The sequence below is a fragment of the Ammospiza caudacuta genome, chromosome 4, assembly GCF_027887145.1.
Source record: "Ammospiza caudacuta isolate bAmmCau1 chromosome 4, bAmmCau1.pri, whole genome shotgun sequence".
In the NCBI taxonomy this organism is placed as follows: domain Eukaryota; kingdom Metazoa; phylum Chordata; class Aves; order Passeriformes; family Passerellidae; genus Ammospiza; species Ammospiza caudacuta.
The window spans coordinates 1010391-1024232 of record NC_080596.1 but is presented as its reverse complement, the minus strand read 5'-3'; the positions used below and the strand labels follow the sequence as shown (position 1 = coordinate 1024232).

The 13842-nt window shown below is 43.7% G+C and overlaps 1 protein-coding gene across 2 annotated transcripts in view; it reads left to right on the top strand.

Annotated features, from left to right (window-relative positions):
* The first annotated feature begins 1088 nt into the window (after window positions 1-1088).
* The window catches only part of GALNT7 (polypeptide N-acetylgalactosaminyltransferase 7), a 71621-nt gene continuing 58867 nt past the window's right edge, over window positions 1089-13842 (top strand). For both annotated transcript variants that reach the window (XM_058803404.1, XM_058803405.1), the window contains exon 1: window positions 1089-1270. In XM_058803404.1, the coding sequence (XP_058659387.1) occupies window positions 1145-1270 (126 nt within the window). In that variant the 5' untranslated portion in view covers window positions 1089-1144. The remainder of the gene's footprint in view (window positions 1271-13842) is intronic.

Here is a 13842-nt window from a genome sequence, read left to right as displayed (position 1 = left end):
CTGGGGCTAGGTGTGTCCAACTACAAAGGTCACTTAGGTGTGGGCAGTTTTTCCTCCAAAGTTATCCTGTTCAAGGTGTAATATCCTGTTTTGTTTCTGCAGTCCTTATCATTGAAAGTTCAAGATCCATAGATCTGTTACCCTCCAGTGCATGTAAGAAATAGAATGGAAAAATATCGGAGCAAGTGGATAGTACTGAATACTCAGAAAAAACCAAAAGTAGTATTGCATTGGAAGTACTGTTTTTGCATCACTCTGGTTTTGGGAGAGCTTACATTACCACGTTTCTGTGTGTGTATGTGTGCACGTGTGGCAGTCCTTCAAAGGAGGAAATAGGATGCCTGACTTTTAGTGCAGAAAATTAGTAACAAAATAACACGCAAGCTGTGGGGCTGATAGCATCTCTGTAATCTTGTACCTAATCTGCGATCCCCAAGAAAAATCTGTTGACTTTCCAGTTCTACTCTGCCCAGGCTGCACACAACAATTAATGGGCCTTACCCTACGCCTGTATAACAACCCCTTGAAGTTAAACGTTTGCACCTGAATTTTCACAAATCGGTGCCCAGACAGCGCTGCTCACGCAGCCGGGAAAGCCGAAGCCCCGCTCGAGGTGTGCCCCCTCTCCCCCGTTTCCCGGAGGGCTGCGGGCGCGGCTGGCGGCGCTCCGGGCGGGAGCAGGTGCACGGGAGCGCACGGCGGGCGCGGAGCGGGGCGGGGGCGGGGGCAGGGGCAGGGGCAGGAGCGAGCGGCGGCCCGGGGCGAGGCGCTCCCTCCCCGGTGCGGGGCGGCCACGTGGAACCGCGCGGCTCCCGCGGCGGCCACTTCCTGCTCCGCATCACCCCGGCGCTGCGCCCGGCGGGGAGGCAGCGCGCAGCCCGCGGCTACCGGGGCGGCGCGGGGCTGGGAGAAAAAAAGAGGGGGGAGGAAGAAAAGAAAAGAAAAAAAAAAAGTTTGTACGTGCGGCGACGGCGAGAGGACAGCCTCCGCAGGCGGGCGGCTGCCGGAGAGCAGCGGCGGCCGGGGGAGGCGGGGGAGCGGCGGCGGGGCCGCGCCGTGCGGTGCCGCGGGGGGCGGAAGGCGGCCGGTGCGCCGGGCCGGGCGCCGAGTGCTCGGCGGCGGGAGGCAGAGGGCGGGCGGGAGGATGCGGCTGAAGCTGGGCTTCCTGCTGCGCGCCGTGCTGCTGGCGGGCAGCTTCTTGGGGCTGCTGCTGCTCTGGTCCTCGCTGTCGCCCCGCGCCGAGGAGCCGGATCTCCCGGGACGGACGCGGGTGAGTGCGCGGCCGCGGCGGGCGCTGGGGCGGGCGCGCCGGAGCGGGTGGCGGGGCCGCCGCCCGGGATGTGACCGACGGCGGCTGCGGGCGGGCGGGGGGCGGCTGCCCGGGCTGCGGCCTGCGGAGCCTTGCAGGCCCGAGAGGGGAGTGCGGAGCGGCGGGGCCGGCCCCATCCGGCCCCCGGAGCCGGCGTCCCTGTCCGGGCGGTGGCGCGCTCTGGGGCTGCCCGCGGCGGGGCCCGGGGACGCCGTGTTCCGAGGGGCCCCGGGCGGCCGAGCCCGACCGAGCTCCGATTCGCGCCGCCCCGCCCGGCTCGGAGCCGCCGCAGCCCCCCCGCCCCCGCGCGGTGGTGCGGGCAGCGTCCCGCCGGGGCCCGTCCTCCCCGGGACCTCCCCGCCGCCGGTGCCCTGGGCCCCCGAAACGCGTGGGATCGGCTTCCCTTTGGGGGCTTTCCGTCCCTCAATAACCGCGCCGGTGTCCCCTGGGTGAGAGTCCCGCTAAGGTCCCCCAGAGCTTCAACAAAGGCTGCAGGTGTTCCCTCGCCAACTCACCTGGCTGCCGCGGATCGGCTTCCCGGCGCTTTGCTAACCAAAGGGCACGTTTGGCCGAGCAGAAGCAGCCGATCAGGTAATTTAAGAGCAGCGCACCGAAAGCCAAAAGGCGCTGGATTTACCCGGCTGGTGGTGCAGGTCTCCCATGCCGAAATGGTGGGAGCACAGGTGATATGCGAGGCGGGCAGCGCTTCAGCTAACTTCCAGAAAGGCTTCAGGAGGTCAGACGAACAGATCTGCAGTATGAGTCTTGCCGTGGCCTTGTATTAGTCAGGTGAAAATAATCTGACCTTTTGACACCAGGGTCTTAGAAGGAGTCAAAGTAATTCTTCCGTTTTCACCAGATGTTTTAGAGCTCAGGAGCATAACTGGACTTAAGAGATCTGCTTGAAGTAAGATTAGCCAAGATTAAAATAATCTTGGTAAAGTCATAAAATTTTCCAGTGATTATCTTAAAAAGGGGTCTTTTATTATATGTTCACTAATGATCTTGGACCTCTCAGTGGGCTGCTTTGGATAATTGTGTAGTGCTAGTGAGTTGACGTAACTCTTGTTTTTGAAAACTAGAAATGACTTTGGACTCCTTCAGCAGATGCTCTGTCTTCTGAAGCTGTTACAGTTTGCTGTATCTTGGCAGTTACTGGTGAGATAATAGGCCACAGCGGTTTTTTTGAAGATAAGCAGTTTATTAAGTGGTGAAGTTTCTGTAATCTGTTCTTCTAGACACAATGTGGGATTTTCTGTGTGTGGAAAAATCTTCAGGAATTTATTTGTATACCTCTGAAGAAAATATCAGGCAGTAGACATTTTGCATCAAAACTGGTCAAATTACTTTTCCTGCTCAGGAAAGGACTGTGAACAGACATTCAAAGGGACAATCTCGGGGAAAGAAAGTTGTGCTTACATTGCTGTGTAGTGAGCATCCTCAGATGCTTATTCTGGGGTGACCACTGAAGTATTGTAGCCCTGGTGTGCTTGTGCTGTGGCAGCTTACTCGGTGCTGTAATGCATCATGCTGCCTTTCTCATGAGCCTAAAGGCTTTTGCTCTGAGACTTTTCAGCTGAGCCCTTGTATTCACTCCATTCACATGTGAGGTCTAATTAAGGAGTGTTTTTTAGCTGGTTTGTGTACCAGTAAAGGAATTGCAAGACTTTTTACAGTCCCGCCCCTGATAAAGCCCCTTGATTACCTGGTCTTGACCTGAGGAGGAAATATTTGTGACAGCCATCTCAGGAAATAATTCAGTCTTTGTTGAGAACAAATACAATTATATTAAGTAAACACTGTCAAAAATGAAATCTAAACCGAATATCTGATTAATTAGCTAGATCAGCTGTTTACTTGCCTTTGTGATATATATGAAAGTAATACATGCTGCTTCATAATTTTCTGTGGAACATTATTGTTATTACTGAGTTCATGTTTTGGGTTGGAGTGCTTTCCACCTCAGAAGCTGCTCAGGTAAGGGTTATGAATTGAACAGTAATGACTGTTTGCTACTAGTAGTGCTCTGGCATATGAGTGGGAAGCTGTCAGAGCCCAGGATTATGTCCAGAGGTTAGGACCTGCATACCCTGCATTGTGTTAGGAGCAGCTGATATCTTGGAGTGTGCTCCCTGCAGCACCTGGGAGCAGTGTGTGCCTTGGTACAGCTTCAGCAGAAGGGAAGTAGGAGTTTAATCTTGGCTGCTTCTCAGGAGTGCAGTGGTGTGCTCTTTGTTCAGTTGCAGAAATGTGTGTTTGCTTTGTTGTCAGTTTCCCAAAAGTTTGTTAAGCTAAAGCTGACAGATAAGTCTTCCTCCCGTACAGCACCCTCCTCCCTTTTCTTGTGCTAAAAGCTCTAACCAACAAATATGAAATCCCTTGTCAGACAGTACCAGCTTAAAATAGAATTTAGCTTTTTAAGCTAACTTCAGGCAGTATCCTTTTCCTCTCTGCAGTGTAACCCTGGGCACTTTTTAATAACAACAAAGCATTAAAGATGCAAAGATGAAAAGATTTGCTGTGTTGTTCTTTTTTATGTTTATAACCTTCAATGTTTCCCTGCCCACAGCAGCAGACAATAGGCAATACAGAAAATCTTTCAGTGTTATAGATATGAACCTTTAAAAAAATATCCTTTCAAATATTGTGGTGGGTTTTTTTTACTGATTTAAAAGATTTCTGAGGCCTTTCAGAAAGTTAAAATGATTAATGTACAGAGAGGTTTCAAAACAAAAATGAAAGTGGAGAAGTAGGAAGGAAATGACAACCAAGTGGTACTAACAGTATTACACATAGCTGCAGACAGTGCCTTTCTTTCCAATAGAAGACCCTCACTGATGCTTATGCAGAAGCTGGGAGGACCGAACTGTTCTCTGGGTAACCTCACTTGGAACTTCCTCCAAGAATCCATTTGAGAAAAAAGTTCTTGTGGGATTTGGAGTGAGAGATGAAGTATTCATTTGCATTTTCAGAAGTATCTAAAGACAAACTAACTCTGATCCTTAAGAACTTTCAGTTTCCAATCTAAATCAAATTGAAACAATGAAAATATATGAAGGTCTGTTCTCAGAGTCTTAAAGCAGTGCTTGTCTGCTTTTGTGTAAGTAAGGATACCTGCTATCTGATAGTAGGGATTGCAAGGCTGTGAGGAAAAATTGGGTAGAATCATTGATTTGATTACTATGTTGTGTCTTTTGGATGCTTTCTGATACCTTCTGGTCTTCTGGATCAAGGGGTCACAGTTCTGGAGGCAGCAGGAAATGACTGAGAATCATAGAATCACAGAATAGGCTGAGTTGGAGGGGACCCATCAGGATCATCAGTTCCAGCTCCTGGCCCTGTGCAGGACACCTCAGGAGTCACACCATGTTCCAATCACACCACTGAGGCCATTCATGGTAACAAGATTGCTGTAGGGATCCCAGCTACAGTATTTGTTGTTCTCCAGCGAGATGTGTTGCTAATGATCAGCCTCAGAGGTACAGCCTTGAAGCTGCTGTTGTCAAGGAGTAGGTAGTACAGCAGGCAGAACCAATGGGCTGAAACAGTAAAGAAAGATTTGTTACTGAAAAGTTGAAAGCTTATTTAAAGGAGTAAATGTACTGTAGGTCGACTTTATCTCTCCAGATCTGACCAATTACAAATGACCCTATTCATTTGTCTATATGAAGGACAGTAAGGAAGAGTGTCCAGTGTGTTCCTAGGGTCCAGAAGGAGGTTAGTAAGGTAGTCAAAGATTTGCTGGAAATGTGTGCCTGACCTTGCACAAGGCAGAAATGTAGTGATGAGACTGCTAAACCCACAAATAAATTCCATAGTCTGTCCTGTTCACAGGTGTAATGAGAACTTCCGGAAAATTTGGCACTGGCTGCTTGGCCTTATATCTGGGAACCTGGTGCTTCAGATTTGAAGCATTGCAGTAAATTCAGCATTTTCCATAACCACAACACCTGAGCCACCCATGAACTTGCCATATATTGAAGGCATTTAATTTTGTGTCTGTAGGTGACATGGTTTACTGGGATTTTGTTTAGGTCTTATTTGTTTATCAGTAGTTGTCAGACTTTCTGGACCATGTTGAAAGGGTTTTTTCAAAGCGTGCATGAGTAGCTGGGCAACAACTGTCCCCTTCCTCCTACCACCCCTGAAAGTGTGCATGTCTTTGGTACCAGATGTGCTCAACAGGAGCTTGTGGGGTCAGTCTGCTGCCCTTAGACATCTGTACTCCCATTTCCCTGCCAGGGCTGCTAACTGTCCTTGCTGCCAGGTGCCAGGGCAGCCATGCCAGAGTGAGGGAAGAGTGCTTGCCCTTGGATAGGGACAGGAGGCTTTGCTGAGTGCCCCGGTCAGGTGGCAATTGCAGCACATCCCTCTAGTTCAGGAAACCAGATGATGATCTTGCAGCTGGGGCTGTGGACCTTCACCAACTGCCAAGTTTAAACATTACAATTCCCACATGGTCAATAGAAGATGGAGAATTTATGATGTGGAGGCAAAAGCTTTAGAAAAATAAGAAGAAATAAAAGCTGAATGGACATTTTCTGAGCTTTTTGGTGACACCTCTTCTTCCCCACTTTAAGGACTGCTAATATCCTGTATACCTTGGCTTGATTGTCACTGAGATCTTAATGACAAGTTGCAGACTGAATTTCAATTGTTATTGTGGTTTAAATTAGATTCTTTGTGTGGAAGTCCCAGAGGAAATTGTTCACTTTCCCTTAAGGAGTAAGTGTGCTTAGAACAGAAACTGAGACACAGCAATTTGCAGTTGATATCATTACTGGAGGAAAGGCAGGAATTGGAATGAGATAAAAAATCAGATGTAAAAGGGGCAGTAGTGTTCAGTAGTGAAGGGATGTGAGCTTTCTGAACTTGGTAAAAATTTGATGCCTGGTGGTACAGAAGTGATTAAATGACAAAATAATCTCTCTCCAATTGTTATGTTTAGTTATCTATACATAGGTCACTTTTAAAACTGGTTTGCCTTTCTGTAATTGAGTGACACCAACACAAAGGACACTGCATCAGTTCTGCTACTCTGGCATTATCTGAAAGCTGAACACAATCATTCATCAGCTGGGTTTGAAAAGCTCTATTCAGGTGCAGGGCTAGATATAGCCACACTGCCTTCTACAATCAGAGCTGTAATAAGTCACCACTTCTTGTGTGACATTCACCAGAAATTAACACCTTGGCAAACTTTTCATGCTCGACAAGTTTGGCTTGAAGACTGTGCACAGTGAGGTAATGAGCTTGCTATAGCCAAAGTATTGCTATTTTAGAAAGTAATCCTCACTTCTGACAGGAATTTTTATGTTGCCAGCAACAATAATAGGCAAAATGTTTTGAGATATTAAATTATATTTTTTTAATATGTGCTTTTATCTAAATTTGCTTTGAAAAAGATTGTAAAAATCTAACACCCTTGGGAGAGTATAAAAACCCCAATCCCTATTATATTCAAAGGGAAATAATTTTGACAAGCGCTTCCAGTTATGTTGCAGAATCAATGACCACAGATGTGAAAAAATGGGGAAAAAAAGAAAGCCTGTATGATACCTACAATTTAGTACACATATATAAATTATATTCAAAATTTCTTGAACCCTCTTGTCATTCAAAAACCATTGTATTAAGTTAGGTAAAGAACTCATTATCTCAAGACTGTTAATTATGTATATGTCTGCTCCTCTTCAAAGGGCAGTTTTTATGTATGTGACAAGATTCCTTTTGTCCTATTTTAGCCCCAGGTGTTACCGTTTGTGAATAATGTAAGAGAACTGAACAGCTGAAAAATCAAAGATCTTAAGCTAAGACTGGCATTTGCTTTTCAAGGATCCCATTGCAGGAGCAGAGTGATCTAGGGCATCCAGGGAATGTTTGGCAGCATCCTCAGCATAGGATGAAAGGTGACCCTGCACACTTAGGTAAGATAATGCAACAGAAATGTAGCAGTTGTATCTGTCTTGGGGATCACACAGGTTAAACTATTAATCTGTTGCAGTACCTAATGAATAAACTGTGAGTAACACCACAGTAACTGGGATCAGCACCATCAATTGGGTAGTCTGTAATTTGTGTTTTTGGGAGAAAAAAAATAGAAGTGGTAATTTGTGCTGCTTAGGGGCCAAATAGTGGGGCATTGAAAATAACATGTAATAAATTCCTCTTTTAAATGAAACTCCAAGTAATAGTTAACTTTCAGTTTTAAAGCTACTGAATATGGATGGCTAAGCTAAAGTAGTAGAAATTCTATGCTAGTAAATTTCATTATTGCAAAAAAACTCATTGGGTCATCAGGAGGACAGAAGTAGATATGTAGATTTTTCTCCAAATGGCCAAGCAGCATTCACCTTCCCTAACCCAGGCTCAGCAGAGTTGAAATTGCTTGTATTGAGCTGACGTTCTCTAATCAAAAATGACAGCGTCTTTGTCCTATTTTTGTCAGATATTAAATCAGCATTACGGGAGACTGCCAAGTGGAAATAGGGCAGGATAAGCTGTTACTTTAATAGGTTTGACTTCTACCTTGGGAGGGCCTGGGAGGATGCTTTTTACAGTAACTAGGCCATATAATCTGAGAGGACTTTAAGTCTGGCAACAGTTATATTTAATTACTAGATTTACTCTGTGAGTATGGAAAACAAATGTCTGCTCTGGACGATTAGTTTAAAATTAGCAACATTAGAATTAGCAACATACTCTGTGAATCTTCACAGAGTACTCTGAGTTGGAAGGGGCATACAGGGGTGATCAGGTCCAACTCCCAGCCTGCAAAGTCCCTGAAAGTCACACCATGTGCCTGAGAGCATTGTCCAAACTCTTCTTGAACTGACAGGCTTGGTGGTGTGAGCACTCCTCTGGGGAGCCTGTTCCAGTGCCCATCCACCCTCTGGGTGAAAAATCTCTTCCTATATCCGACCTAAACCTCCCCTGACACAGCATTAGGCCATTCCCTCGGGTCATGTCACCACTGGTGCTTTTCCAGCTGTCTGATGGATGTTTTGTCCAGATGGATGCTGATAGATGGTACCAAAAGCTTTAGGAAAATCCTAAAAGATTACATTGACTGGCTTCCCTTGTTCAACTGCTTGGGTTACCTTGTCATAAAAGGAAATCAGATTTGGTAAGCAGGGTTTTGCTCCCCTCATGCAGTTGTGCTTGCAGTGACCAATGACTGTGTTGTCTTTCAGGCATTCTTCATTACCTCCCAGAATAACCTCCACAACTTTACCAGTCACTGAAATGAGACTGACAGGCCTGTGTTTCTAGGGTCCTCCTTCTTGGCCTTTCTGAAAATTGGAACATTGTTAACCAACTTCCAGTCAACTGGGATATCTACAGATTCCCAAGAGCTTTCAAAAATCACCCAGGGAGGCTTTGTGATGACATTCTTGGATAAATCCCATCAGGCCCCATAAATTTATATGGATCCAGGTGGAGCAGCAGATTCCTCAGGTCTTCAGGGTCAACTGGCAGTTTAACATTTTCACAGTCAGGGTAGTCCATCATCAGTGTTGAAGGCAGAGGCAAAGAAAGCATTAAACATCTCCACCTTGTCAGTATCCCTGACTGTGGGGTCACCATGCTCCTCCTGTAACAGGCTGATGTCATTTCTGCATTGCCTTTTGACAATGTATTTTAAGGAAATCATTTTATTGTCCCCTGCAGTTCTGGTCAGCTTCAACTCCAGTAGAACTCATGCTGGTCAAAAGGCCACCTCCTCCATCAGTTCTCCTTAATATTTTTGTGAATCAAAGGGAATTTATCTTGCTTGAATCTGTCTTTAGCAGTGCACCTCTGCCTCACGGTGCCTTAGGTTAGGCACGGTTTTGATGGGTGAGGTTCCCCCCAGTTCTAAGTGCGGTGCTTAGGGGGTGTGTTGAGGAAGGAAGATGCCCCCAGCAAAGGAGAGTAGTTAGCAGCCAGCAGCATGCATGTCCTCACAGCCTCTGCTACTGTTTAGGCTTGGATTTGGGGCTTTTCTGGATTTTCAGATTAATACAGGTTGTAGAATTAAAAATTAAACTCAGTGGGTTTCTATAAACTTAAATGGTTTAAGATTGTGCTTTGTGGCAGATTAGGATTTATCAGTTTAATTATAGCCTCCTCCTCTGTGAAGGAGCTTGCGGGGGAGATATGTGTTTTTGTGGAAAAGGTATTTTGTTGTTAATAGCTGTACAAAGATATGGAGGAGAAAGCTGATACTTGTATTCTACCTTTGCTTTTCAAACAAACATCCTTGTTGTGTTCCCCTTGCTTGGGATCAAATAATTTTGAAATGTTTGCTTATTCATTGGAATATCATTTGAATTAGCAGTTCTGAAATTTGAAAAAACCCAAAACAGTGTAAACTGTTTTTGAAATAGGTTGTTGCTTTCCTTCCACGTGCATTTTATAGCACAAAATTCCTATTTTCTGAAAATCCATGGATTTCCCATGTGGAAATGAAATAATTTTCTTACCAGGCTGCATACAGACATTATTACTAAAACATAAATGACTACTTTTGTAATTAAGAGATGATGCTTTAAAAATAATTGTATTAATCAGGAATTAAGCCCGTTTCTCCCTGCATAAGCATGCCTCTTTGCAAGGGAACAAATTGCTCTTTTATTTTTTTCTTTCCCTTATAGTAAACTAATTGCATGCTGCTCTTTCTCTTATGGTGTTTTGTTGCATCCCTCATTCTAATCCCTGAACGCAGTAACATTTTTTAGTATTGCTCTTGCTTTCCTAGGCTACAGTGTATTTTCCTTTGACTTCCTTGGTGAACGTTCAGTTGCAAATAGCGGCAGTCAGCCCTGATGTGTGAACCTCTGAGCAGCAGGAGAGATTTGAAGGACGGTAAAAGGTAAAAACAGTATACCAGTTTACATGTGGAAAACTTGCTTTACAGGTGTCAGTCTCAAAATATAATTGTTAATGAAATTACAGCATGAGCAGATGGTGCTCAGCCCACAAAGTTTCGTACTTATTTTTGTTGTCTTTTAAGAAATTGGCAATGAAAATGGCTCAGCAAGAACTGTTCTGACTGGAGTTGATCTTTTTAATAAGGCAGAAAGGTATTATTTTAAATTCTTGTTTTAGGAGAAAATACAATGTTTTTAATGAAATCAAGTATAGTCTTTTTCATATTCAGGCATTTTTGCCACAGTTTGGGGATTAAAATTTGCTTTGGTTTTAACCTGCAGTAAAACATTTTCTTTTTAAGCATTAATAAATGAACAAAGGGCCAAAGCATAGCATCCTATTTTATTTCTCAGTTCCTGCCTTTATGGTTTTGAGATCTTGAAGCAGTGTCTTTCTTTTGAGTTATTTATTAAGATTTCTATCTATGGCAGAGAATTATTTACCGTTTTAAATTTGCTGTAGAAAATGTCTCATCTGTAATAACATTTTGAAGCAAAACCTTAAAAAAGTAACGAAGCTACGTCTTAAAAAAAGTTCTTTTTTCCAATTGAGAAAAGAGGATCAAGAAAGAAAGCATTAAGATAATGGGGTCTTCAGAGGAAATTAATTGTTCTCTGCACGCTTTAGTCTTGAAACAAGTTTTGCTACACTCTCAGTTAAATGAGGCCTTGAAGTCAGCTCTTCAAGGCTTGTAATATATTGCTTTTATTGGACTGCTTCTCCTGCTCTGCCTCTGCTATTCCATCTCCCACAGTGTTATTCTAACATTTCCAAGTCTATGAGAAGCTTTAAAACACAGCTATGAAATATATTGGTTTTTCCTCGCCCCTTCCATGTTTTCCACCCTTATTTCCGTCCCCTCTGTGCAGTTTGTTCTGCCTGTGCAGAGCCAGGACCTGCAGTAGTGACAGCATGAGAACAGTGTCTCAGTAAACAGCAGAGACAGAAAGGTGCAGTAGGTGGGGTTTTGTTGTTTGCTTCTTCTGATGGAATATGAGATTCTAGCCATAGGAAATGTATCACTCACTTCTAATCACAGAGTTCTTAGCCAAGAGCCCTCAAATGCAGAACAATGCTTCATGGGTTTCCTGTGCCTCAGCTCTTGTTGGTGAGTGGTAAGAATCTCCTGCTCCTTTTGGATAGCTTTTTGGACATCTTCAGCTCCAAATTCTGACATTTCAGTCGATGCAAGTAAGGTACTCCTACAGCATTAGATTTACCAAGTTAGTAAAGAGGTACTATCGAGTACTCTCTGCAGAGGTATTTCAGCCCTGGGTGTCTGAAGCAAGACTTGGAATTGGTTCCTTGGATGCATATGTATGTGATCTTGGTGAGTCTTCTGTCCCTCACTGTGTTTCCTTAAATATGTGCTTATTTTTTTACTTATGTAAACACTACAGGAAAGTTTGGGCTAAGAAAGGCCAAGAAATGTTAACCTGCCAGTGAGGCTGTCAAGCTCTTTGAGCAGTTCCAGGCATAATGTCATCCTTCAAATCATCTGACAACCATCCTCAGCCAGAGCAGCTGTCCATGACACTGGAATCAGGTCTGGGACAAGACTTTGATGCCAAACTTGGGGCGACTCTAGTTGGTTATTCTGGCCCATCTGGCAGTGGATGATGAGACCCTTGAGTGCTCATTGACAGAGCCGTGAGTAGGTGTGCAAAGTGTCAAAGTCATCACCATTATTTTGTGTAGAGAAACAGTGGGGGAGAAATCTCTGCAAGATGCAGAGTTTGTCTTGGAGAGCAGGCTTACCTTTTGCATGAATAGGCACATCAGTCACCTCTCAGGGAGTTAACAAGTTTTGCTCCCATTATTATCTTCTACCAAGACTGGTGATGACAGGGGAGTTGTCAAGCTGTTGTGATAAAAGGGAGCAGACTGCCAGGATAGTTCATGTAGCTTTTAATCTTTGTGTATGCCTGAGGGGCCTTGGGAAAAGAGGATGGCAGGGAGCAGGCTGGATTAATTTTTCTGGATGAAATGGATATGTCCTGGGGGTTGGCCTACTTTAAAAATAATTAGAATTCTTTGAAATCTGTTGTCCTTGAGCACACTTCATCTGTCCTATGTCCCCTTTTCTCTGATTCTCATACGCCTAGATCTTGTGATTGAGAGATGCCTTGTGCCTCTTTGGGAGGCATTTGTTTTGGTAATATTTCCCAGAGGTGCATAATTTCTAAATCAAAGCTGACTCACATGTGTGTGTGTGGTGAGATGCACACAGGGACTGCAGGTAATCAGAGGTACCCAGTTATGATTTTGCCCTTAAGCAGAGAAGAGAGAGGCTGCTCGACTCACAGTGAGGTGTGTGAGACACTGATGCTCAGTTTTTAACATTTGTATTTACTGGAAACAAGGATGTGGTTTTCTTCCTTAAAATAAACTTTATAAAATAATCCTGCATGTTTGCATCAGGCGACAAAGGCATGGTTGGACCCTTGCAAGGAGCCTTGATGGTGATCACTGATTGACTGCAGGCAGCACAAGTCCGTGTTAGTGCAGTGAGCTGCACTGCTCTTGCTTATATCTTGATTATTTCATGTTCTTATTCCAATCTCATCCTCATCTGAAGGATGAATACCTCATTTTACTCTGTTTCTTTTCTTCCTGTTCATTCTGGTTTTTTTCATCATTCATTCTGTGTGGGAATTTGGGGAATTAATTAAGCTTATTCTCACAACCCCCTGTTCAACAGCTTAAGAATTTTTCTGCATTGCAGTAAGGTATTAAGTGACATGGAAGTAAGGAAGAAAGATAAATGGTCAGACTTCTCCTCTTGACTTGATAATAGTTTAGGCAATATATTTTCCTACAGGTTTGTCACATGCTAAGGGTTTTATGCAAAAATTGAATTTTCATTTCAAACTCTACAATTCATGTCTATGATTAAAGAGCCTTAAACATTAAGCACCGAAGTTTTTACTGATAGACTTGGCCAGTTAGCATTGCTGTAAAGGAGGGGCAAATTGAACAGATTTTTGAACATGTTTTATCTCATATATTTGCAAGAATTTATTCTGTACTGATAACTTGTCAAAATACTGTTTGCAATCTAATTCCAACAATCATAATTTTTCAAGAATGGCTTCACAGCTGTTAATTTCTAAGAAACAGACAGAACTTTTATCTATAATTTATCTAGCAACCATAATGTACTACTTAGTGTTACCAAAGGCATAATGTTGCAAGCAGAATTCATTATAATTTTTAGCTATAAAATATGCTTTAAAAATATTTTTTATTCACTTAAAAAAATAACCTTCACTCTGATGCCTTAACATGTTCATTGATAAGAATGCTTTTGCATGTCAGAAATAATTGTTTGGGTTTTTTCCTTGTTTTATTCTCCAGGCTGAGATTTCTGTATTGCAGAGCATCATATGTTTTATATATTTCTTAAAATACATGGGCATTTATTTTAAAGCTGAGTATTACTGATGAGGAAGTTAAGATTTCTGATATTCTGTAAGTCACTTTGGCTTTACATGTGGAAACTTTTCAGCAGTGTATTTTTAGTAGATCTATTCATAGCCTAACATCAAACCCCAACAGCTTTCCTGTAGGAAGTCCATTTTCTGCCCTACATGTATTTATTAATTCTGTCACTTCTTAAT